General features: G+C 35.4%; 1 protein-coding gene across 2 annotated transcripts in view; it reads left to right on the top strand.

Moving 5' to 3' along the window:
- Positions 1 to 12,804, top strand: part of LOC117409059 (atrial natriuretic peptide receptor 2-like) — a 63,431-nt gene extending 50,627 nt beyond the window's left edge. Inside the window, exons 13-22 of one of the 2 annotated variants that reach the window (XM_034924578.2) lie at positions 576 to 735; positions 1,368 to 1,523; positions 3,097 to 3,265; positions 5,767 to 5,913; positions 8,576 to 8,699; positions 9,919 to 9,987; positions 10,071 to 10,245; positions 11,050 to 11,148; positions 11,428 to 11,519; positions 12,321 to 12,804. In XM_034924578.2, coding sequence (XP_034780469.2) covers positions 576 to 735; positions 1,368 to 1,523; positions 3,097 to 3,265; positions 5,767 to 5,913; positions 8,576 to 8,699; positions 9,919 to 9,987; positions 10,071 to 10,245; positions 11,050 to 11,148; positions 11,428 to 11,519; positions 12,321 to 12,383 — 1,254 coding nt within the window. In that variant the 3' untranslated portion in view covers positions 12,384 to 12,804. Of the gene's footprint in view, positions 1 to 575; positions 736 to 1,367; positions 1,524 to 3,096; positions 3,266 to 5,766; positions 5,914 to 8,575; positions 8,700 to 9,918; positions 9,988 to 10,070; positions 10,246 to 11,049; positions 11,186 to 11,427; positions 11,520 to 12,320 lie in introns of both variants that reach the window. The other variant, XM_059021192.1, reaches the window with a different exon arrangement.
- The last annotated feature ends 11,269 nt before the right edge of the window (positions 12,805 to 24,073 follow it).

Below are 24,073 nucleotides of genomic sequence, written 5' to 3'. Positions count from 1 at the left end.
TTCTCAAATTCTTGTTGCTTTAAGACTTTTAGGTTCTGTCCAATGTTTTTAGCTAATAAGCAGGGGTGCAGGGTCTGATTAAAAAAATAAATAAATAATAAAATGTTCAAAGGTTAAACTTTTTTTTTTTTTTTTTTGGTTTTGTTTCCACACTACTATTGATTCCTTTATTAAATCCCAAGCCAGCGGTAAATGTGAAGATTTGGACTGACGAGAAGGAATTTTATTTCTTCAGTTTTCTTACTAACTGAAGTAATGTTTACTTCCCATTGGGTATGCATATGTGAAAATATTAGTTTGTAAATTCCTTAGCATAAATTAAGTGTAGCAGAATCTGTGGTTAAAGGAAGTGCCTTCCCTATATATATATATATATATATATATATATATATATATATATATATATATATATATATATATACTGTATATGTATGTACAGTAGGTCACACATACATTTTTACATCCAGTGTATCTAGAGAAGCAGTGAAGGGTGGAGAAAGGTGTACAAGTGTTTATTATTATTATTTTTTCATTTGTTTCTCGATTTTTTTATTTTTTTATTTTTCATTTACCAGGGAATGGCATTTTTACACAACAGCTACATTGGGTCACATGGAAGTCTGAAATCATCGAACTGTGTCGTGGATAGTCGATTTGTATTGAAAATAACGGATTACGGACTGGCTAGTTTTAGATCTTCAAATGACAATGAAGACTCGTATGCACTCTATGCAAGTAAGTATGCATATGTAAATAAGGCAATAGAGGTCTGGTTAATGGTTGTTTCTTTTTCAAGAAGGCCTTCTACCTTGGGACCAATCCTTATACCGCTCCTTCTAACAGGGCAGGTACAGTATAGCTTATTAGCTTAGTATTATATCCAGTGTATATCTAGACTTGATTTTATTATTATTATCTATTTCTTAGCAGACGCCCTTATCCAGGGTGACTTACAATAGTTACAAGATATCACATTATACATTATTTCACATTATACAGATATCACTTTCTTTCTTTTTTTTTTTTTTTACACATTATTTTTTACATACAATTCCCCATTTATACAGTTGGGTTTTTACTGGAGCAATCTAGGTAAAGTACCTTGCTCAAGGGTACAGCAGCAGTGTCCCCCACCTGAGATTGAACCCACGACCCTCCGGTCAAGAGTCCAGAGCCCTAACCACTGCTCCACACTGCTGCTACCATCTTTTAAAAAGCAAAACCTTGTGGTAGAGAATGAATATGAACTAATCTAGAATGTTTGTTTGTCTTTCCATTTATATAATAAAAGCGTACGACTTGTTACCTGTAACCATATTGTTATGAGCATTTCTGTAATAATTACAATATGTTCTGTTTCCTTTCAGAAAGGATTTGGACAGCCCCAGAGTTATTGAGATATGCAAGACCCCATCCACAAGGCACCCAGAAAGGGGATGTATACAGCTTTGGGATAATCCTACAGGAAATAGCACTGAGGAATGGGCCATTTTACATTGAAGGGATGGACCTTAGTCCGAAAGGTAACAATAAAGTTAATTACAGAACTTTACTCTTTTACTGCATTTGAAAGCTGTACACGACCAGGGAACATGCAATAACATTGCAGGAAGTCAGTCACACTACAGTGCTAACAGGGAGGTTGCCTAACACAGTTAATGACACCGGTGTGTTCTTTTTAAATGATTATGCTTACACTGTATATCTAATAAGACTATAGCCCAGTGGGTAGGCGTTCTTTCTGTGTTCCGGGAGAACACATTTTCAAATAAATCCAACACGTAGAGAGAAAAGATCTGTTTGAAAAAACATATGCAAAAGAACAAAAAAATGTAGCATTGGCACAGTTTAAATAGGGACCAACCAAATTATTCACAAATCAGGGTATTTGTTTTCAGTGGAATTAATGTCAGTGTATAAAAAGGAATATCCAGGGGGTTATGTTTAAAACGCACTGTAGAGTTCTCCAAGGTGGTAGGAGTTGTTACTGGCACGGTGTGCTTTTTTCTGACTCACAGGGTGTGATTACACTAGGCAATTATTGCTAGCAATTTTTTCTAATCTACACTTGTCAATGTATTGCGGGCAAAATTGCTAGTAATTTCATGGCAATTCAACATGGCACTGTCAAATTCAATACATTTGTATTTGGTATTTATGTAATATACTAAATGGATGGTTTAATGTTACATATAGTGAAGTTGCATTTCAAATTGACAACACATAGGCAAAGCATTGAACCCTTTGTAGATCCCCAATCTCGGATGAAATTTGCATCTGTGTGGGATACGGTAATGCTGCTGTTTCATACTACATGTTACCAAACTATTGGTAAAAACAAAACCTATTAGATAATACATGAATCTATTAAGAATTCCCCCATCTTAAGTTTTTGCAGTGTTTATGGAAAAGATGTTTTCACAGTGCAACATATGTGAAAAATATGTCGATATTGGAATAGCAATAGCAATTACATCACCTCCATACCAACCGCAAGCTTAAATAGGAATCGCAGGAATAGCGAATAATTACAGTATTGTTGTATAGCTCATATGCGGTAGTTGAACTCATTCATATAAACTGCAACACAGCACAGCACATGTATTTTACTTTGCTTTAGATTATCTCAAGGCACAGTACACTTGACAAGACAAGAAGATGCAAACCTTTAAAAATCAAGTTATTAAATTAAGCCTTGTGCTGCCGTAACAGTTCTGCGAGCCATTTCAAATCTAGCCCTTTTTTTACCAAAACACATCAAGACTATTGTGTCCTGTTGTCTAATTCAAATTTGTTCCATTTTTTAATTTTTTTTTTACAGAGGTCAAAGAACATTATCTGTAATGATTGATGTGTCTGAAATTGTGATGATTCACATCTGTTCACAATACATTATCAGTTTTTAGTCAATTAAACGTATGAATAATATTAATCTTCTTTCTGTCAGAATGTCAGTCACTTTAATAAATCAAGGACTGGGCAAAAATGCTGCGAAAATCCCACCTATTAATACCCTGGGTGCCTTAAGACTGAAAACGTCTCACTTTCCCTAAAAATACCAACAATACATTTTTTTTATCCTTTGCTTTTTTCCAGAGATTGTGCAGAAAGTAAGGAATGGACAGAAACCCTACTTCCGACCCACGATTGACACTAATTTTCACAGTGAGGAGCTGGCCATCCTCATGGAAAGATGCTGGGCTGAAGACCAAACAGAGCGGCCGGAATTCAGCCATATAAAAATATTCATCAGGAAATTTAACAAGTGAGTCTGTCCCTTCCAACGTCAAAATCAGTATCTTTTCTATACATGAGAGGTGCGGCTCCATGCTGGGAGGCAGTGACCCCTTTTGTGAATTGAACAATATTGTCAAAATGCATTAAGATAATAAATGAATACCTTAAAATGCATTTATATAATAAATGAATACTTCAGTCATTCATTCATTTATTCAAATGAATTGAACCAACACAATAACACAATACACCAAGTAAAAAGAGTTAACTTTGCCATCACTTTGTAGGTCTCACTTATATTTGTATTTGATTTTTAATGGTGCTTTTTTTCAAGAACAAAGTAAATGTGTTTTCTGAAAGAACGAAGAGTCATAGCAAAGGCAGAAATCGGTTACTGAGAAGGAGACAGTGTGAGGCTTCGGGCAGTTTGAGTATTTACAAAGGAAATTCAAAATGATTATATTAACAAATTAGGTAAGATATATCGATATTTACTGGAATTATGTTGTGAGCTCGATATATTTAAAAACTGATAATCAGTAGTAAGCTGCTTTCACCTTTTATTATGACTGTAATAGCTCACACATAATAGTATACTAGTAATAGTATACTGTACATATTTAAACATGGTGGATGTCATTCGTTTTTAGGTAATTAGCCTGTGGGTGTATTTGGAGGTTTGAGGTAAATTAAGGTTGTAGAGAATGACAGTTTAAAGTAAATGGCAATCCATGTATTGCATGCTGACTGAATTTGTCCACAGGTGGCACGGAATGCATTTAATTTTGCAAGCTTTAAAGAATGATGAACATCCCTGTTTCTCAGCGCCTGACTCCGATTATTTTTGCTCTACAAAAACACATATCCCTGAGGATGAAGTTAAAGAAAGCTGCAATAAAAATAATGAATAATATTAACACTAAATCTTATCCAACCACCTCTTCCAGCACAGTGAAAATGAAATTGTACATGCAAATCATGCTGTAAGCTCAGTTTACAAAAATATATATCACAGTCAGTTGCCTGTTTTGGGCACTTAATGTCACATTAAAAGCATGAAGAATTATCAGGCACCTTGGAATAAGGTTCTCTTGACTTTTCCAAAAATAAAATATAAATCAACATGAATCCAGATGCACAAATCGCCCTCGGCTAGCTGGACTGCTTGAGGTAAACAATCAGCATGTTTGTAATACTCTCATGAATACTAATTCAGATCTTTTTGAAATGCCCAGACATATTACTGATTGATGCTTCCTGTGAGTCAGAAAGTTCAGGGAGGGCATGGCAGACCTTATATCCAAGCTGACAAGCATGACAGAGAGGTTTTGAGATTTACATGCTGCTTCGTGTCTTGTCTTCAGATGAAAGACAAAGGTCATTTTGATTTAATATGAGAGGCTGTTATGGGCAAGATCATCAACGATTTATCCATTTGCACAGCCATCTTCATACATTATCTCTAGTGCCCTTTGAGCTAAGCATATTTAATACGAAAGTTAATTTGAAGGATTACATTTGAAATGAACTGTGTTTGATAGTTTATCTGTCTGTCTGTCTATACATCTGTATATCTTAATAAAAAGCAACTAAGGTCCATATTTTTCAAGCATTTCTTCAGTCTTTATACCTCCTAGTGATTTGGGGAATATTTGGTAGTGGCACAGTTTGAACCAAGACCAGGGGCCCTATTTTCCACTGTGTGCAGCCAAAAATATAGGATTAATGCGTGCTTTATTTAGTAAATAAAATTGGGTTTTTTCATTGCAACGCCATGTCATTTTGCCAGCTTCCTGTTTTATGTTTCCTCCTAAATGGTAATTGCACACAAAGTGAGTTGTTTAAATTATGATAAGCAAAAGGTTGTTTTTTTAAGCTTTCTATTCTAATCCACCTCTTATCACAAAGACAAGTGGTGTTCTTAAGCTAGAAACAATGTACTACGAAACTAAGTTAGCTATAAAAGCAGATTTCTCTGAAAAGCATATATATATATATATATATATATATATATATATATATATATATATATATATATATATATATATATATTACTACAGTCTCCTATATTTAGTTTGCTTATTTAGTTTGACTATTTATATCTGGTATTGATTTTGAGACGAGTAAATTGTATAAGCAGTTTAAACTGAAACAACCTGGACACTACAAATAACCTGAAGAATGTATTTTGTTGTAAAACGAGTACTGTTATAACTTTTGCTACTGAAGAGAAAATAAAACAGATAAATATATTTTCAAACTTTACAAATCTGTTTTTACTTTAAATATATTACTATACTATATGCATCCTAAATTTAAAATATTTTAGGTTATATTGTTTTAAAATTATTTAACATTTGTGGGTACAAATGTATTGTATTTCATATTTTAATCCACTTGTATAGACAGTACTCTGCTTCAGCCATTCTTGGTATATCTATCGATCTATCGATCAATCTATCGATGCTCTTTTGAGATTTTTTTTTTTAAAATAATGCCTTCATTTCAGAGTTGTGCTCTGTGTTTCAGAGAGGGCAGTACCAGTATCTTGGACAACCTCCTGTCTCGAATGGAGCAGTATGCAAACAACCTGGAGAAACTGGTTGAGGAAAGAACACATGCCTACTTGGAAGAAAAAAGAAAAGCAGAAAATCTGCTTTACCAAATCTTGCCTCAGTAAGAAAAAAATCATCTTTATTCTGCTTCATATTTGAGAGAAATATAGAGAAAAGATGGATAATGGTTAACACCATGTCTCTCTGTGTACCAAAGCTACTTGACTTTCCTGAAACATAACCATGCATGCAGATGTATTCCTGATGACATCCTTCAAGAAGTATTTCTCATAAATCAGATCTACTTGTCAATATGTCTTTCAGAGTAGGATGTATCTACCCCCTGCTCTGGGTTTCAACCTCTTTCGCCATAATAACCCATGTACTTGGAGACATTTGATTCTGTTAACTTCATGCCAATACTGAAGATAAGTTAACCCAGTAAAGAGAGCTGATCTAATGAACTGAACCAGCACCTCCCACATGCTTTATGTTATGTCATTTACAGTAGCTGTATGAATTGCAGTATGAAAAGGTCAAAGGGTAGATGAGGCTGATGATTCTATTATATTCTTCTAATGTCATCCTGGCAGTCTTATATTAGCCAAGTTCATGCAGCTGGTGTACTGTAGAGGAATTAAGTAACAGCACTGAAGAAAAATAATATGAATAATGATAAATCATAGACAGTAAGTGCATTTAAAACGCATAGCTCAGGGATGCACTTTACACTGAGTACAACTAAGTAGGAGCCTGGAAAATTCACTGTATTTTTTAAAGAAATTTACAAATGACAATAAAAAAAAAAAATTTCACGGAGTGTCAAAAATAACTCACCACTAAACACATATTCTATTTACATTATATTCTACTGATGCAAGTTGCCTAAAATGTGTTGTCATTGATAGTTCATGAAGAACATCACCCAAAAACCAAGGCTGAAACATTTAAACATTTGGCCTAGCTACTGTCAACTCTTTAAAATGTACATTGGAACTTGAGTCGCTGTTGAAACAATCTTTAAAAATGTAACTAACTTCTTCTGGAAACAAGTCGTCTGTGTTGGCTGAAAAAGTAACACGCAGACAAAATAGATTTTTTTTAAAACAACTTTGAATGACAAATTCAGCAACAGTTTTGAGTTTTGTAAACCTTTAAAACTTATGCTGACACATTCATTAAAATGTCCGTGTACTTCCCATAGCCTATTTTGCTGCCTCTGATCCCCATATATTAAACACGTGAGAAACGTTAACTGCAAACTTGAAATGACAAAACCGAAGCTTTTGTGTTTTTCTTATACAGTCGTATGTCATTGTACAGTATGAGGAATTCACCAATCATGAAGCCGGTACCTCTGTTTGACCCCGTTGCGTAGTAACCAAATGCACGGCATTGACGCCGGACCCTGTACAGCTACTGTAGCGCTGCTTCTACTTAGTAAAGTATGAAATGAACAGGAGAGGTGCAGAGTAATGTAAAATACTGAAAGGAAAATAAAATGTATATTCTTCACGGTAGGCAGTCAAATACACGATTTCCGTGAAATTTGTGATATTGTGAATTTTCTGGGGCCCTCCTAATAAGAGACAAAAGGATGAGAAAAAATAATTAAACATTGTCTCCCTGGCCTTTTTCCCCATATCCTCTTGTAAATTCCACTCTTCTGAAGCCGCCTCATAGTCTGAGCAGTGAGTCTGGTTACGTTTAATAAACGCTGCTGCATGCAACCCTCTTGGCCCTGTGTTTTATCTAAAGGACATGCAGCCTTACTAATTCTGGGTGGTAATACAAGTACTGTACCTAGCGTTTTACAATTCAGCAATGTTGATGGTGGAGCTCTGCTTTCTTCACAATCCACTGTGGATTTTCCAAGCATTTCCTTCCCAATTTATGTATTTAACAAGAAAAAATGAAACCAGAAATAACTAGCCCAGGCATTTAGTTGTTTCTTATTTGTTTTGGAATTTCATTAACGATTTGGAGTAAAAAGTTTTTAGCATTTCTATTCTTGCTTTAAGCCAATTCACAATTCACAATTCACGATTCACGATTCACGATTCACGATTCACGATTCACGATTCAGTGTCATTAGAGCCAATTATTCTGTAAGTATGGGAATCGCCAGTTTATTTTACAAAATGAGATATAAATAACTTAACAGAGCTCTTGAATGGTTTATTTCTGAGTTTTAACACCAATGGGTGTTTTCTGCTGTCAGTAAGAAATGGTACTGATGATACCTTTGAATAAAAGTAAAGTAAATTTCCCCCAACCATTCTTAGGGGTTTATTTAAATCTAACCAGTGGCATAGTCTAATACTGCCACTCCTTTACTCTATTTAAATCCTCGTTGTGTCTTCCCTTGGGTCAAATTAATATTACTACACATGGTACAGAAAAAATACTACCATCAAACATCAAACCTATACAACACATAGCTCAGGGATTTTGCAATGGCCATTATGCAAACAGTAACCATTCAGTAACCCTTAATGGTCTACTGACATCTCGTCAAAAGATACTCAAGCCTTCCTCAAGAGTTAGATGCAGTAGGGCGTCAGTTCAACATTTTGATTTCAGATAGTGCCCTACTTTCTCAAAGACACAACACCCTTATTGTATAAGGTTATAGATCCCAGAATTCACCCATGTCATGTGACTGATGTAATCTTGCTATAGAAATCTGCGAGTGGCCAAACACAAATGCTAGGATACCTTGTCCTACAGTATATTTCATAGTGTGCCGGTTACTACATTGTAATTCTGTTTTCCCTTCCTAGCCCTGTGGCTGAACAGCTGAAGCGAGGTGAGTCAGTTCAAGCCGAGGCTTTTGACAGCGTGACAATTTACTTCAGTGACATTGTGGGATTCACGTCAATGTCAGCAGAAAGCACGCCATTGCAGGTACGGTGTGTGGGGCCACAGTGTTGTTTTCACATTAAACACATTCTTTCATAATTAAAAGAAAGCAACACTAGTCAACTGTAGAAATGAAAGAAAGAGAGGCTCATCATTTAAAGCCACGGTTTTATATAAGGGTGAAGGGCAAAACCTAATCTGCTACAATTTTAAAGGCAAAAAATAGTGAAACTTGGAAAGTCTACTAAAACGTGTTGCCAGTATTAAACCCCCATTATTAAGCAATGTTTCTCAAAATAGTAAAGAATCCAAAACGATTGTGAAACATTGGCTCATTCAGTTGCATTTCATGAAGTAGCTCCTTTGCCTTTTCATTTGTTCATCCAATTTTTGAAAACCGAAAGTCAAAAAGCTGCTTCATATTAAAGTTTATGTGGCTTATACATTCCTTGTGTCAAATAAAAGTAATATATTTGCCGGGACATTTCTGAATGTACTAAAAGGAAACTTTGTTTTATGTAGTATCCAGACGAACAATTCAAACATGAATTTGAAAAAAACGTGTTTTTTTTGTTGTTTTTTTTGTTGTTTTTTTTTTTAAAATGTATAACTAGGTTTTGTTTGTATAACTGAAACTAAAAAGTATGGTGGACCACTGAGGAAAAAAAATAAGTAGAGAATACTAAGTACTGTTTTTATAACACATTTAGTTTTTTTTTTTTAATGTCCTTAATTAGCCACCATATATATATAAGATAGATTATCTTATTAAATTCAACAATCAGTGTGTGAACTCTGATCTGTGAAATTGTCCTATTATACTTCAGTAAGTAGAAAGCAATACCTTCTCTATCAGTATGAAAAAGAAACAAGACAGGGTGTTCAAATATGGTCCAGTATCCACATGCCTAGGGGGGTTGTTCAGAAGGAGGTGAAGCCAAGTACAGTTACAAAGCCTTGGCCTGCAGATTAAACAGCATATTTGAACACCCTGGAGTGCGTTATTGTGCTTTTAAAATAGCACCCCACCCCTCTCACAGTGAACTGGTTGTCAAGTGAATTAGGCAGAGTGGTTCTGAAATGGAAGTATATCTGAACAGTTTGGAACACTTGTTAGACAGGAACATTGCTCACTCTGTTCTTGCTGTTTTATAAAGCAGTTGACATGAACAATGTGTTTAGTAGTACTGTGGTCTTTGTATTCCAACAGCTTTTTACATTCCACACTTTATCATCCAGCATGTTTGTGTGTGTTTTTTTTTAGGTTGTGACCTTGCTTAATGATCTGTACACCTGCTTTGATGCCATAATTGATAACTTTGATGTTTACAAGGTAGGTCAAGTAAAATTGCATATTATAATTTACAGCTGAAATGCCTTTCCTGATTTCTGTTTTTACATGCTCTTTGTATTCAGGTGGAAACTATTGGTGATGCATACATGGTGGTGTCTGGCCTTCCTGTAAGAAACGGCACGCTGCATGCACGGGAGATAGCCAGCATGTCATTAGCATTACTTCAAGAGGTGAAGACATTTAAAATACAACACAGACCCAACGACCAGCTGCGACTACGGATAGGAATTCACACAGGTTGCTTTCTTTTTAACTTCACTGATAGTCTCATGACTACTGTTTTGTCACTCAAATGCACATTGTTTGGTGAATTTGGGGGCCATTTGTCTCACATGGTCTCCATATTCTTTGGTGTCCTGAAGTTTTTTTTTTTTTTTAATGTTATGCTTTAGAAAAAAATAAGTGAATGCAGCTCTGGATTATTTACTACAGTCTGAAAGGTTAAAATCTGACCTAGATTGTCTTCTCACAGAAAGACTGCATCCTAATTTATTCATGTGATACTCCTGCAGCCCCGCCATGACCTTCTAAATATAATCGTTGGTCATGTTCTTAGTAATGTGTATGCTACATGTTACTATATTTTCTCAAAGGAACCTAACTATGTGACTCAATTCAATTTCACACATTTTGTTTAGTGCACTGTATGATGAATGTTCCATTGGTACAGCAGGTAGTCTTTGAATCTGACATGGGCGGAGTGGAGGAGAAACACTTCCTCTGTGTATGTGGTTTCCTGTTTGCCTAACTGAAGTGTTGTTTTTTCATCCTGTATGTTTGCAAATCTTTGTGTTACATAATAGAAATGTGCCAGATTGATTTCACATGTTATTTCCTCCATGCAGGAATAAAAATAATAATAAGCTAACATGTTCTTGTCTGAAGAGTGTCATGATTATATTAATTAATATACTAGGACAGGATTTAACCATATATTAATACTGTATCAGCATTGATTATTACCATAGCACATGATCTTTATAAAGAACTTTCAAATTGGCATAAAAAGCAAGTTATTATTCCTTTCCTTTCTTTGTTTAGGTACGGTGTGTGCAGGTGTGGTCGGTTTAAAAATGCCCAGATACTGCTTATTCGGTGATACTGTCAACACTGCATCTCGGATGGAGTCAAGTGGAGAACGTGAGACACCATTTTCCTTTCATCATCCTAATATACTGTAATTAATTATATTTTCTTGTATTTCAAAGCAGCCCACATATTTTTCTCTATTTAAATTCAATCAGGCGTAATCATCAACCAATTCTGGCAAACAGCCCATTGTGCTCAAACTCTGTTAAATATTCTTATTCTGAGTAACATAATAGCTTATAGAGAGGAACAGCCCAACGTGTTTTTTTTTCTTTTTACAAAAGGCAGCCTAATAGTTTGACTCTTTTTTTTTTTTTTTTTTTTTTCCAGCCTTGAAGGTTCACGTTTCCTCAGCAACCAAAGAGGTATTGGATGAGTTTGGTTATTTTAACCTAGAACTGCGTGGTGATGTGGAAATGAAGGTAAGGAAGTCTCAGATAAGATTGCCGTGTGGTCCTCAGTTTATAATTAGTTTGGCTTTTCATAAAATGCTTATTTTTTGCACTTTGGCTCCATTTGTGGATTTTCAGTCATTTGAGTAACCTTCATATCAACGTGCATGTGCTGTAAATAGACAACTCTACCAAATACGATCACATGAGGTTACCTAGAAAAGTAAAATGACAAAAACTGCCTTTACTATAAAAGTCATGGTGGCAAAGAGGACGATTGCTGAAGTCCAAAAAATTAAACTGGTCTATCAATTTTGTATTTTTTTGTGTAATAATCCTATGGTATGTGGGCCACATTGGTTTGTATTTGAAAAGTAACTTCTCCAACCCTCTTCCAGCCACAACAGTGGCCTTCTTACATTACTTTTCTGAATCCACATAGAAGCTGTTGAATTAATAATAATTGCTACTCAGTACATTCTCATGGAAGCACTACATATTTTCCTCAACCCCACACTTAAAAGGTCCTGTTTGGTTGCAGAAAAAATGCTAATTTTAAAAGCATTTCTTTTTAATGTTGTTTTTTTATGTATTTAAAATTAACTGGCGCCAGCCCTCATATAAAGTTATTGGACACAAGATACTGGTATGTGAGAAAGTTTCCCAAAACATAGGCTTGTTGAATTTCTATTTTGTATTTGAAGATGTTTTCAGTGGACTTTTATCTTATACGTTTCATGCTGTTGACTCTTGGTCTCTCTTTCTGTGAATCTTTTGACAAAGTAAGTCATACCAATTGTGTGATTGAATACATTGTGTGCATCTTTGCAGGGTAAGGGCAAAATGAGAACATACTGGCTGCTGGGTGAAAGAACAGATGCTGATGTCATGTGATAACTCTACCATCTGCAGAACGTTTGTACAGAATACTAGAAATAGTATAGTATAGGTACAGGATATTACTGTATTTTATTTGTTCTAAAATAAATACCGAATATGTTCGTTTTTGAAAGTGCGAGAAGAATAAAGCAAATTTAAAAAGACACCTTTAACCCAAAAGGTATTTTCCAGGTATATTTCATACCTGTTCAAAGCTGCAAATATGTAAAGAAATTGTTTTTTATGGAATACTTTTTTTTCTTATGAAATGGAGTACTAAACTCTTTATTTTTTGTGCTTTCTACATTAAGATTTATATAATGTGTTTAGAAATTTGATTATATATAAATATAATATTTTCTCCTTATACAAGCTGTATATATGTGTATCTAAGATATTGCTAAATATTTTGTTCAAATAAACTGAATAAAATGCATACTTGGCTGTCACTTCATTTTATTAACTCTGCAAAAACAATTACTGTTGGGCAAGTTGTTGGGCAAGATGATTAATAAAAGGTAGCTCATGAAAAATAACGTTATGCCATTGCATTTTAATGCACTGTCCCCCCAATGTTGTCATTTTCAAGAAATCTGTAGCATTGGTTGCTTTGGGCCAATTGTAAAACTACCACTTTCACCTACCACCTAAATAAGCAAAACAGAACAGCATGATGTATAATTGTATAATTTACCAAAAAAATATATATATATATATAATTTTTTTTAAATTAAAATAATAATATATATTTTTACATTAAATGACACGAGTACAGGCGTAAAACCACAACGTAAAGCATGGCACCAGTAATAATTTACAGATGAGTCTCATAGATCCCTTTTGCACCAACTAAGAGTTTTGAAACCTAACACATTTTCCTCTATCATTAGTGCTTTTGGAAACCCCGATGTAAAACAGTTCTAACATTAAACCACGATTTTGATTATATTCCTTGGTGAAGCAGGTATCTTTGCTTTTTCTGCAGTGTGTATTTTGACCTCTTTAATTGATTGAATCATCTTTCTTTTTTGTTGTCATAACAACCAGTGGCATAACTTCTGGTTTCAAATGTGGGGGAGGGGGGCGGTTTCTGTAGCTGGGGATGCATGATGATTATTCTAGCTGAAGAAAAAAAAAATGTCACAAACAAGTGTAATAAAACGCTGCATCCCTTGTATGTCTAATTAAAAGATCCAAAGACATTCCAGCGACAATCATTCACAGCAGTACATTATTGTCACAATGTTGTCATGAGTTATGAGTGCAGCAAATAGCTATATTATTCAGTCCTTGAGTCATGGAATTACAAAGCCCTGACTTTAGTCTTTGAAGAGCACCGAAGCTCCTCTCAGATCGGAGCCTGGATCCGGGATCAAATCCCTTTTGTACAACCGGGCCCTGGGGCAGCATTGAACTCTGGAGCGAGTGGCATTAAATGATACTAGCGCTGTAAGGATATAAGAAAAGGGTTCAGCTTCCGAAGATGGGGTTCATCTTTCTTAAAAGATGGAGATGCAGTTTGGACCTTGAACGTCAGTGTATAGACAATAATGTAAACAACACCAAGCTACAGACAATGAGTTCCAAACTAAAACATAAGATAAGTTTGAGAACGAGAAAAGTTCATTCTGTCCATCAAGCCGTGTAAGAACTCAACTATACTATGAATACGATAATATTCGTTATGGTAATTGTTTGTTTATTAATTAAAAAAAATGTTTAGTAAAACGTGACCTAGTGAGTTTTTTTAACAGTGTTAAACGTTCAATAATGAAATACAAATAGAGATGTGAGTCTGCGCTACACATTTAAACACCCAAAATATGTTTTGAATAAGTAATATGGCATGATAGTAATTGTGTAAAACGTGCTTGGTAAAGTATTTCGTTTTTATTGATGTCTATATTTATTTGCCCAAGACTCAAAGTTAATTTTGCTGAAACTTTTATAAAGTTTACTTTTTCAATTTAAAATGAAAATTTAATCTGTTAGTAAACAGAAACCTCAGTGTTATGACATCAGTAAATAACACTGAGCTATGAAGAATTACAAATTTAAATCATTTTCCTGTTTACATAAAATAAAGTATTTTGGATACAGCAACATAGCACAGCCTCCTCTATCTTTGCCAATTCCCCCCAATATTACTGTGTTCTCAGGCTGTATACAAATTTGTCAGCCGGGGTCTTTAAACTACACGCCACATATGTTTACTTCTCATTGGTTAGTTTCTCTAGTTACAGTATACTGTGTGCAGCTGGATCGGACCAACATTACAGATCAGTGGAGCCTGATCAAGATCTGCTTCGTACAACACCTGATCCCGGATCCGATCCCATTTTCTGAGCTCATTAGTACAACTGGCCCCAGTTGATTGCCATTTCCACTGGATCCAAATGGTTACTTCTGTACTGACTAGTGATTATACAAATACATTATTGAGAAATAGAGGTTTTAGTACTCCTGCAATTGAGGGGGGCATGTTCCATGTGTCCCCTGTATATATTAAGCCAAAAAGCATGAGGTAAGCACTGGAGATTTAACTACAACATTTCAGTCAAGAACTACAAAAGTGTTATTATTATTATTATTATTATTTTTGACCACTGTTACACACCCCTACGTCTGAAATAAAGGAGTCAGCAGATGTATTTGAAGTGAATTCACACAGTTGTGGCTTGTCAAGAGTCCATCATCTTGATTATCGATTGCTATCATTGGCAGTCTGTAACTGGAACTTTCAAAACAAAATGGATCGATCCTGAAGACCAGTGTCTTTATTGTTCTAGCTATTCCTGGTAACAATATAAAGAAAGTGCAAATTAAATAGATGGAGTAGGAATTGTTCAGCAAACTATCTTGTGCTATTCATTCTGGGTGAATCCTGAAAATAAAGAGCCTGCTTGAAAAAAGTGGCTCTGTTTGAAGCCGGTCCAGCGTATTGGAAAAATCCAACAGTATTGTAGTGAATTGCGTATTGTTTGAATTGGTACAAGAGCATTATGAATTTGTAATTCATTACCCACATGTTATTGCTGCTATTTAATTACAGAAGATGATTCAGTAGCATCAGACAATCAGCCTCCAGCTCTTACAGAGTAGCTTCAATCAGAGACATTTCAATAAGAGCTGGCGTTTTCATTTTCACTGTCCTGCTTCTTAAGTCAAAGAAATGTTTTTTTAATCGAAAAAAGAAAAGCAGAATTTGCAGCTTTTGTATGGAAAAGACACAATTGAGCCATCATTTTTCCCTTTACTGGATGCTCCAATCCTCAGTCTCAAAAGTAGCCAATCTGTATCTAAAGCAGACAATCCTGTGCCTGCCGACCACCTCATACTGTCAGGGTCAGCGCAACTGAATTTCATGGCTGTGTGCTTATGTGCAGAAACTTTTCCTAAAATATTTCAGCTTTAAAATATTGTATTTTTTAAATAGAGAACATGCCCTCTTGCAGTAGTGTATATAATAACATGTATTGTATTGTATTGAATTTTACATTCTAATTGGTTTGCATTCAGTAAACAAACTCAGTAATTTATCATTGTAAAGCATGGTTGAATGTTAAAACTCTCTCTATAGTGTTACTTTATAAAGTACTTTCTACTTTACTTTCTATTTGGCAAGTTCACTGTTTTGATTTAAATCGTAATAAAATTACAGTCATTTTTTATATTCCTGTGTTATGTTCCCTACTGTTGCCTGGTTACTAGCTGCACTACTGTTTGAAAAGATTATAATGCATGATGGGAATTGTGTGATAGGAGTAAAAACAAAGGTATTCTTTTAATAGAAATAACTAAAAGGTATTGCAGTGCTCCCTCATTATAAGTCAGACCTTTATACCACAGAACGGGTTATATGGTGATACAGCCATGGCTCCTATTTGCTCCATAATGCCATTCCACAAGTACTTGAATCTTGGTATAAGGTTAAACACAAATAGCAAGGCCTTGTAAATATGGTTCTCAACAACAGCATTATAAAGGGTGTGACAATTCATTCCCAGGGTTAGGCGGAAGTCGGCTATCTAGAAAGGGGGCGGAGCTATGTACACTAAATCATCGACCCGGAAGGGAAACGATGTAGCAGCCACAGATTGGAGGAGCGGTTGCAGTCGTTAACCAAGGGGTCATGATTGACAGTATATAAGGGGGCGTAGCGAGGTGATTTGTGCCTTTGTTATGGTTAATAACCCGGAAGGAAAACAGTATTGTGTATCGTGAGTGTTTTGTTGGTTTTTGTTGTGTCTAATTATACTTGTTTGTTGTTATTAGACGGCTAACACGAACCGGAGCTATCGCTACAGGCCAGCACAAAACCCAGACAACACTGCACTTGTTTCACGATAAATTGTATTTGCACCACGAGCACTACAGCACTCACTTTAGACTGGTGACCGTGTTTGTATATTGTGTGTGTATTTAATACCGTGTTTTGGGACTGAACCCCTGGGTTAACCTGTGTAGTACACAGCCATGTGTACTACCATTCATTATTTTTTACCGTGGTCAAGTGACTTTGGGTTATAAAATAAAACACCATTGCACCTGGATTATCGTTGCCTGTCTGTTATTGATCACTGCATCACTCCTGCACCTGCACATTGCAAACTACATTGCCACAAGGAGGAAGCACTATATATGAGTTACTCATGCGTGGTATAATAAACATTAAGAAAATCGCATGTAGGTTACTACAACTGTTTTTTTTTTTCACAATTGGTATATGCTCTGATAAACCAAATGTCATAACGACTTTCACTTTTTTAAACTTGAAGCCACTGAATGTACTTTAAAAGGGCTTGTTTATAATAATTTAATTAAACTGATACAGACCTGTACCATCAAAGGTGTGTGTGTGTGTGTGTATATATATATATATATATATATATATATATATATATATATATATATATATATATATATATATATGTATATAGTAGCACAACAGGGTGGGGGTTAATATCCTCCCTGCCAAAAATGTGTGTCATTGTTAATTTATTATATCATTGTGAATTATCACCTGCACTGGCTGTTATTGTACATTAGAGCCAGGTGCAGAGTATTTAAGGAGAGCAGCTGCTGTGAGAAGAAGCCTGATTGGTGGTGTTTTCAATTGTACTAAAAGGAACTGTGTGAAGCCTTTTATTAAATGACTGTGTGAAACTGTTTTGTTTATATGTCAGGTAAACGGCTTAGCCATCCTGCAAGCTAGTCAGGGACCTGCATAAGTTTAGTTAGTGCTTGAAAACAGCTAGGTGTTTGTTATCATTTTTGTTTATTTTGCTTTAATAAAAGTGCGCGCAAGCACTAAAATCATAAATATTGTGTCTGGGTCTGTGATTTCAAGGGTGAAAATGAACCTGAGTTGTGAGGCTCTGTTACAATATGTGTAAATAAATATATATATATATATATAGAGGTGATGCTGGGACGCCAGAATCACCGTCAAGCCCCCTTGAGGTGTTGTGGGCTAGTCGACGAAACACCGAGGATGGAAGGTGCCCACTTGAAGACCCCAGGGATGTACCCTACTTAGCTCAATCCAGATGGTTGTCATGCTGATGCGCTGGGGAGACCACACTGTGGTTGATCCCCGGAGCCAGCGTTACTGCCGTTGTGTGTGCTGATGCGCTAGGGAGGCAAAATATGCTGATCCCTGGAGCCAGCATTACACTTCAGCCATCAACACCAGGCAGAAGGATATCTACATCATCATATGGATGGAAACGCAAATGGATGGAGACACAGATGGATCACATTAGTTTACTGTAAAGCTACGTCTTAGTTGGTGCTTATCTTGGCGAGAGCCGAGTTCAAATCAGCATGAAGTTTTAACATCTACTCTCACGTAATGGAAATCGTGTTTCAAATGAGATATAACTACGGTGGTTTTTTTTTTTTTTTTTTTTTGGATGTACACAAAAGGTTTAAATGATTTAAAAATGTTTTTATTTCAGGACATTTCAGACAAAAGCCATTTTTCAGCTCTGTAGAAAGATAATTATAAACACTGCAGTGCCATGATTGTCAGAATAGAATGTTCATTCCAAGAGGTTCCACAGTTCCTAGTTTAAAGATGAGCTCACCTTCCCTTTGTTTCCCAGCAGCATTTGTTCCATAGCACTGACTGGTCGCAAGATGCTGATTATCTGTTGAAATGTTGGAATACTGGAAATGTAGTGGTGTTGATTCAAATACCTCTTAAATGTTCCATAAAGTGGTCTGCTAAACGCCTTTTAATTTCCCCAATACAGAGTTTGTTGCATTTCTTGCAGATAATGCAGTATACTATTCCTTTAGAGGTGCATGTAAAAGGTTCATGAATGTTGGATGTGGTTTAGTGCCTCTGATCTCTGTTCAGGTGTTAATGTATTTATAGGTAGTATTTTTTATAAGTTTACTGCACTGTGTTTACTTTTCTTTCTACACAGCTGAAGAGGGGCTTTTGTCCAAAACATCCTGAAATAAATATTTTTTAAATCATTTTAAACCTTTTGTGTACATAAAAAAAAACTATCTAGGTTTAAAAGGAGGTACAACAGCAGTGTACAAAAAAAATGAAGTTTTTTTTTTTATGTACACAAAAGGTTTAAATAAAAAGATTCTAACTTGAGCGTATTTGGGAAATGTACTTGATCTTAGCTTTAAAGCATAATAAATAAACCTTCCGAACTGCCTATTATGTGCTGAAATTGTTTTCATTTTACAATTCTCTGGTCTCCAAAACCGTTTTTTTTTTTAAACATTTCTACAAAACATACTGCTGCAGGTTTTTATAGCTAAAGTACAATGTCACCACAGTTAACATATACTTATGCTCACATGTAAAGAATGAAAGAATAATTACTTGAAGTGTACTGTTTGACAGAACAGGCATCTGGAGGTTTCATAGCAACCTTAATGTGTGATGAAACATCACAGCTGACCTGTACTGGGGAATTGCACTAATGTAACCTGTTACTTTATTAATAGACTAGGTTTCCAGCTCAGAAGATAAATACTAAATATTACTGTGCACTACGTGTCCACCTGGTTACAATATGACATTAGATAAGGTTATACGTGTAACTACAATACATCTGAAAGTGATTGAATTGCTGCACAGGGTGATGCCACTCGTCTCAAAATTCTATCCTCCCAAGCTGAGATTTTAAATAAACTGTCCAACAAATATCAGAGGAAATCAACTGAAGATACATACACTACATCAGTTCAATTGAAGATCATACATATGTGAGTTTTTTTTTTTTTAACTGAAGCTTCTGGAACTAGTCAATTTTGTTTTATTATACAACTACTGTGAAATAGTGCTTTTTGTAAATGTCTGATTAGAATTCGGTCCTGTCAGTTTTTATTTTCCTAAAGTTAAGAGTTCATTGCGCTTATTATAATGATGCTAAAAAAAAAAGGAAAGAATCAGAGATCAATCTTTTCACACCAAAATGCATACATATGACTTGTATTAAAAGTAACAAATTCTTATACGTCTTTTTAAAATCAAAAGGAACACTGCATGTTAATCATTTTCAGATTGCAAGTCAGAACTACACGTTCACTCAACTGTTTGTGGATGTGCTGTAATTGTGTTGCAGGCAAGTTGTCGGTAACAGTAATCAAAACCAGCTTCAAATCACAATTTAAAAAGGGGAGTATAGTAACTATGTGTTTAAATTGTGTGGATAATGTACAGATCTGGCATCATCTCTTCAGGGACTATACTTATGTTGGAGGCAACATGAATCATTTGCTTGGCCTACCGTAAAACATATGAATTCGGACAAGACTATGGTTAGTGTGTGATTGCCCTAATGAAATCCATTTCTAGCACAGGCAGGGGTCTCACAGAAAGAGACTTAATATTCCCTGAGAGTGCAGATAGCAGCATGGACACAATCAGTTGAATCCAGGCCAGGCACACCAGTGAAAATGAAATGTGTATCTCAAGGGTACTTAAATAAATAAATAGATTTTGAAGTAATGATGCAGTGTCACAATAATTCTGATCGTGTTCTGCTGCTACCTGCTGCAACAAAAGTTTCATTGGGGGAAAAAAGAAAAGACAGCAGCACACCCCTAGTGGCTATTTCACCAAACACGTTTACATTAGAAATTCAGCTTTTAGAATGAAGCATTTTGGAATAGTAATGTCATCATGGAAAATAATGTCATAATTCTAACCACAGAATTATAACAAAAGAGAATGGAACACACATAATATGACACTAAATATGTAAGAAATGTAATATTCTGAAAATGTAAATGGTATAAAGTAATCCTTTCTCTCTTGAAGCAGCATGGTTAGTTGAAGACCAGTAAATGGCTGCATTAGCTCTAGCACCTGACCAGGTGCTGGTCATCACTCTGTTTCTAGTTTTTGTCCCACATCCAACTTATAAATGTTGCTATACCTATATTTAATGCCATTAACATGCCTATCTGTATCCTGACATCAATTTTGAAAACTTAAATTCCAGTGTAAATGCAATGGCATTTTTGCAAATCAACAATATTTTAAAATGTGGTGCTCATTCCAATTGTGAAACATCTATTATAACCAAGGAACAATATGCACTCAGCAAAACAAAGACTTAGAAACTCAGTTCAAGGTCTTTTCAAATACACTTCGACTATTCAGAGCCAACAGGTTTGATACATGCACAGGTACCATATTCAGCATGGCATTCACCCATACTGCACTTACTGTACCATGCACTGCATTTATCTAAAAGTACCGGGATGAAAACATATGTATTACAGTCTGAGATTGAGAGTAATCTTACAATACGAGTTATAGCTGCCGACTTTCTTGCTACTGCACTGTCTAGTTTATTTGACAAAGGACCTTGAGGTCTGAAAAGGATAACATGAGAAAATAAGCAAAACGTAAGCAGGGATTTCTCTACCTACTGTACAGGATCTAACATTGCTTAAAATTCCTGTGAATATATAATTATTTCTTAGAAATGTGTTATATAAAAGCCAGTAATTACCAACATGCTTGAGTTAAGGCAGTTTATGATTCAACAAAGAGAAAACGTCCACGTATTATATTTCCTGGAACAGATATTTTATGTTTTAGATGTGTATGTTTCAGCTTCACGTCTGTAACACATTTTAACTTTCCCTTCCATTCCAGCACAGAATGAGAAAAAAATAACTCCCATGATCCCAAGCCTTCAGTCTTTGGAATGCAAAGGGGCGTCCAACTATAGATATAAGTGACACATGCACAGGGTCGTTCTGTCATTCTAGAAGCATTTAAAGAAAACATTACCAGCTGCTAGCAACAATACCATTCTGTATGTAACAAACCCACCCTACATTCTTACAGACCATAAAACCAGTGAATGTCTCCATTATTTTAGAACCATGATTTAGCTTTAGGTCACTGGAATGTGCAGACAGACATATAGCCTGTCACATCTATAGCTTTAACACTGACCTAAGCACCAGGTCAGGCAGGCACAAACATATAATTATGCGATGAGGCTTCTTTGTGCAGCTGCCCATACCTGTGGGGTAGACTATATAGAGTATAACTACATCATTGCATTCAGTGAGTTTCCATCTTGATATAATAGCACAAGCTGTACAGAAGTACAACAAAGTTTTATTTTTTTATTTTTATATACATATATATTATTGAATATAAGCCTGATATTTTTTTCAATGCAGGGATGTGTTTGGGATGAGTTTTACTATGTCTTAAAAACATGATGAAATAACATCACTAAATTACATTGATCATAACGTAGTGGATACAGATGTATAGATCAGTTATAATGCTGTATAATTTTTCTCTTGGTGTTGTTATTCCAGCACAATTAAAATAACACATTCACTGTACTATTACTGGTAATGTAAAAAGACAGATCAAATGAATAATCTGTTCTGAAATGTAAATTTGTATTAGATTGATATTGGCATTGTTGGTATTGATCAAGCTGTTCAGACTGGCACAGCTACAGTAGTTAATTATTTTAGATTTTAGAACTGCATTAGGCTATGAAGAATAAGGTTAGCAGCTTTGCCTTATAGACTATGGGAGAGTGATGTTAGTCTATGACATATAAGTGACCAAAAGAACCCAGCTAAACTGCTCTGAAGAAAGTTTCTGAATCATGGGATCATAAGAGCTCGAATTCACGGAAGGCAAGGAAGAACCAATGTTCTGAAGAATGGCTAAAATCAGATTTGAAGAGAGACGTAGTTTTTTGCCTTAGGAGAGACTGAAACAGTAAACAGAAGCATAGCCAGCAGCTGGACCTCAGGTCATGTACTAGCCGTACAGAAGAATTGCAACAAGAACACTTCTACGAACTACATAACTTTTCAATCGCTACGCATTATCTGAACTGAGTTACGTCTAATCAATGGAACTATTTCCAGTTGGAAAATTGCCAACAACTATAATGCCACAGGACTTGGAGATCAACAAGCTGATCTCCATTTGAAAATAACTATTTATTTATTGCGAGCCTACGCAACAATGCGTACTTCAGATCCAAAGAGCTGCAGTGTTCATCAACACAGATTGACTTCTTTACATGGAAATTGATAAGTATTCAACATATCTAATATTAAATACTTTATGACTCGAGAAAGTAACTGAAGCAAATGCTATCAAGTTAAGTGGATAAACTGTTCTAGGAATAGAATATATCTTCCTGTTTTAGAGTGTGTAAGAAATGTATTTTGTTTAACCTCCTTGTGCTCCGTCTTTCAGGTGAGACGTAATTGTAAGTGACTCTGCAGCTGATGCATAGTTCACACACCCTAGTCTCTGTAAGTCGCCTTGGATAAAGGTGTCTGCTAAATAAACAAATAAAAACCATGTATGCTAATGATGTTATGGTTGTTGTAATTGTTTGACTATGGAATCAACGAACTGTACACTATTGACGCATATCTCTAACCAATTTCCTTTCTGTAATATTATATTAGTTGTGCACACCTTTTTATTCTTAAATAAACTATTGTTTTATATTTCTGACACGTTGTGTGAATGTCGGTTATTGTCTAAGGGAATTTGAGTTCTACATGATCCCACCGAACTTAGAATATGGTATGTCTCAGTTATTAACATTTGGACGTTCTAGGGCGCCTAGAGACTAATTTATATTAAAATAAATTGTATACCTAATTCACTACAGCTACATTCATTCAATCTTCAATCACATGAATGTCTCCAGTACCTGAACTGCTAAAACCTCCCCATATCATGATAGACTACTGTCCCTCCATGTTTAACTGTAGGTACAAAGCTTTCTTCATTGAAGGCTTTCCTTTTTTTTCTCCAAAAATACTGTGGCCAAATTTTTGGGGAAAAGATGTATTTTAGTTTCATTGGACCAAAGTGGTTTGCAGTGAGGTCTACATGCATACAACTCTTCTGTGAACAGTTCTTTCGTGCACTACTGTATTATGCCCGATGCTTCTAAATCTTTCTTTAAGTCTTTGGCTGTTAATCTTGGATTTATTTAGCTGCTCGAACGACTCTCCCACCTGCTGTCCCCGCAATTTTCTTTGGATGTCCACCTCTTTCAAGCATCTTCTTTAATTTCTCCTGTTGTACTTCTTGATCATTGCTCTGATTGTGGATTTTGGAGTTCCACATTTCTTTGATACTCTCCTGTAGCCATTTTCTTTGTTGCTTTTCTGAAACGTGAATCCAATTCCTCTGTCCTGAACATCATTTGCAG

The sequence above is a fragment of the Acipenser ruthenus genome, chromosome 1, assembly GCF_902713425.1.
Source record: "Acipenser ruthenus chromosome 1, fAciRut3.2 maternal haplotype, whole genome shotgun sequence".
In the NCBI taxonomy this organism is placed as follows: domain Eukaryota; kingdom Metazoa; phylum Chordata; class Actinopteri; order Acipenseriformes; family Acipenseridae; genus Acipenser; species Acipenser ruthenus.
This window is presented reverse-complemented; position numbering and strand designations above follow the sequence as displayed.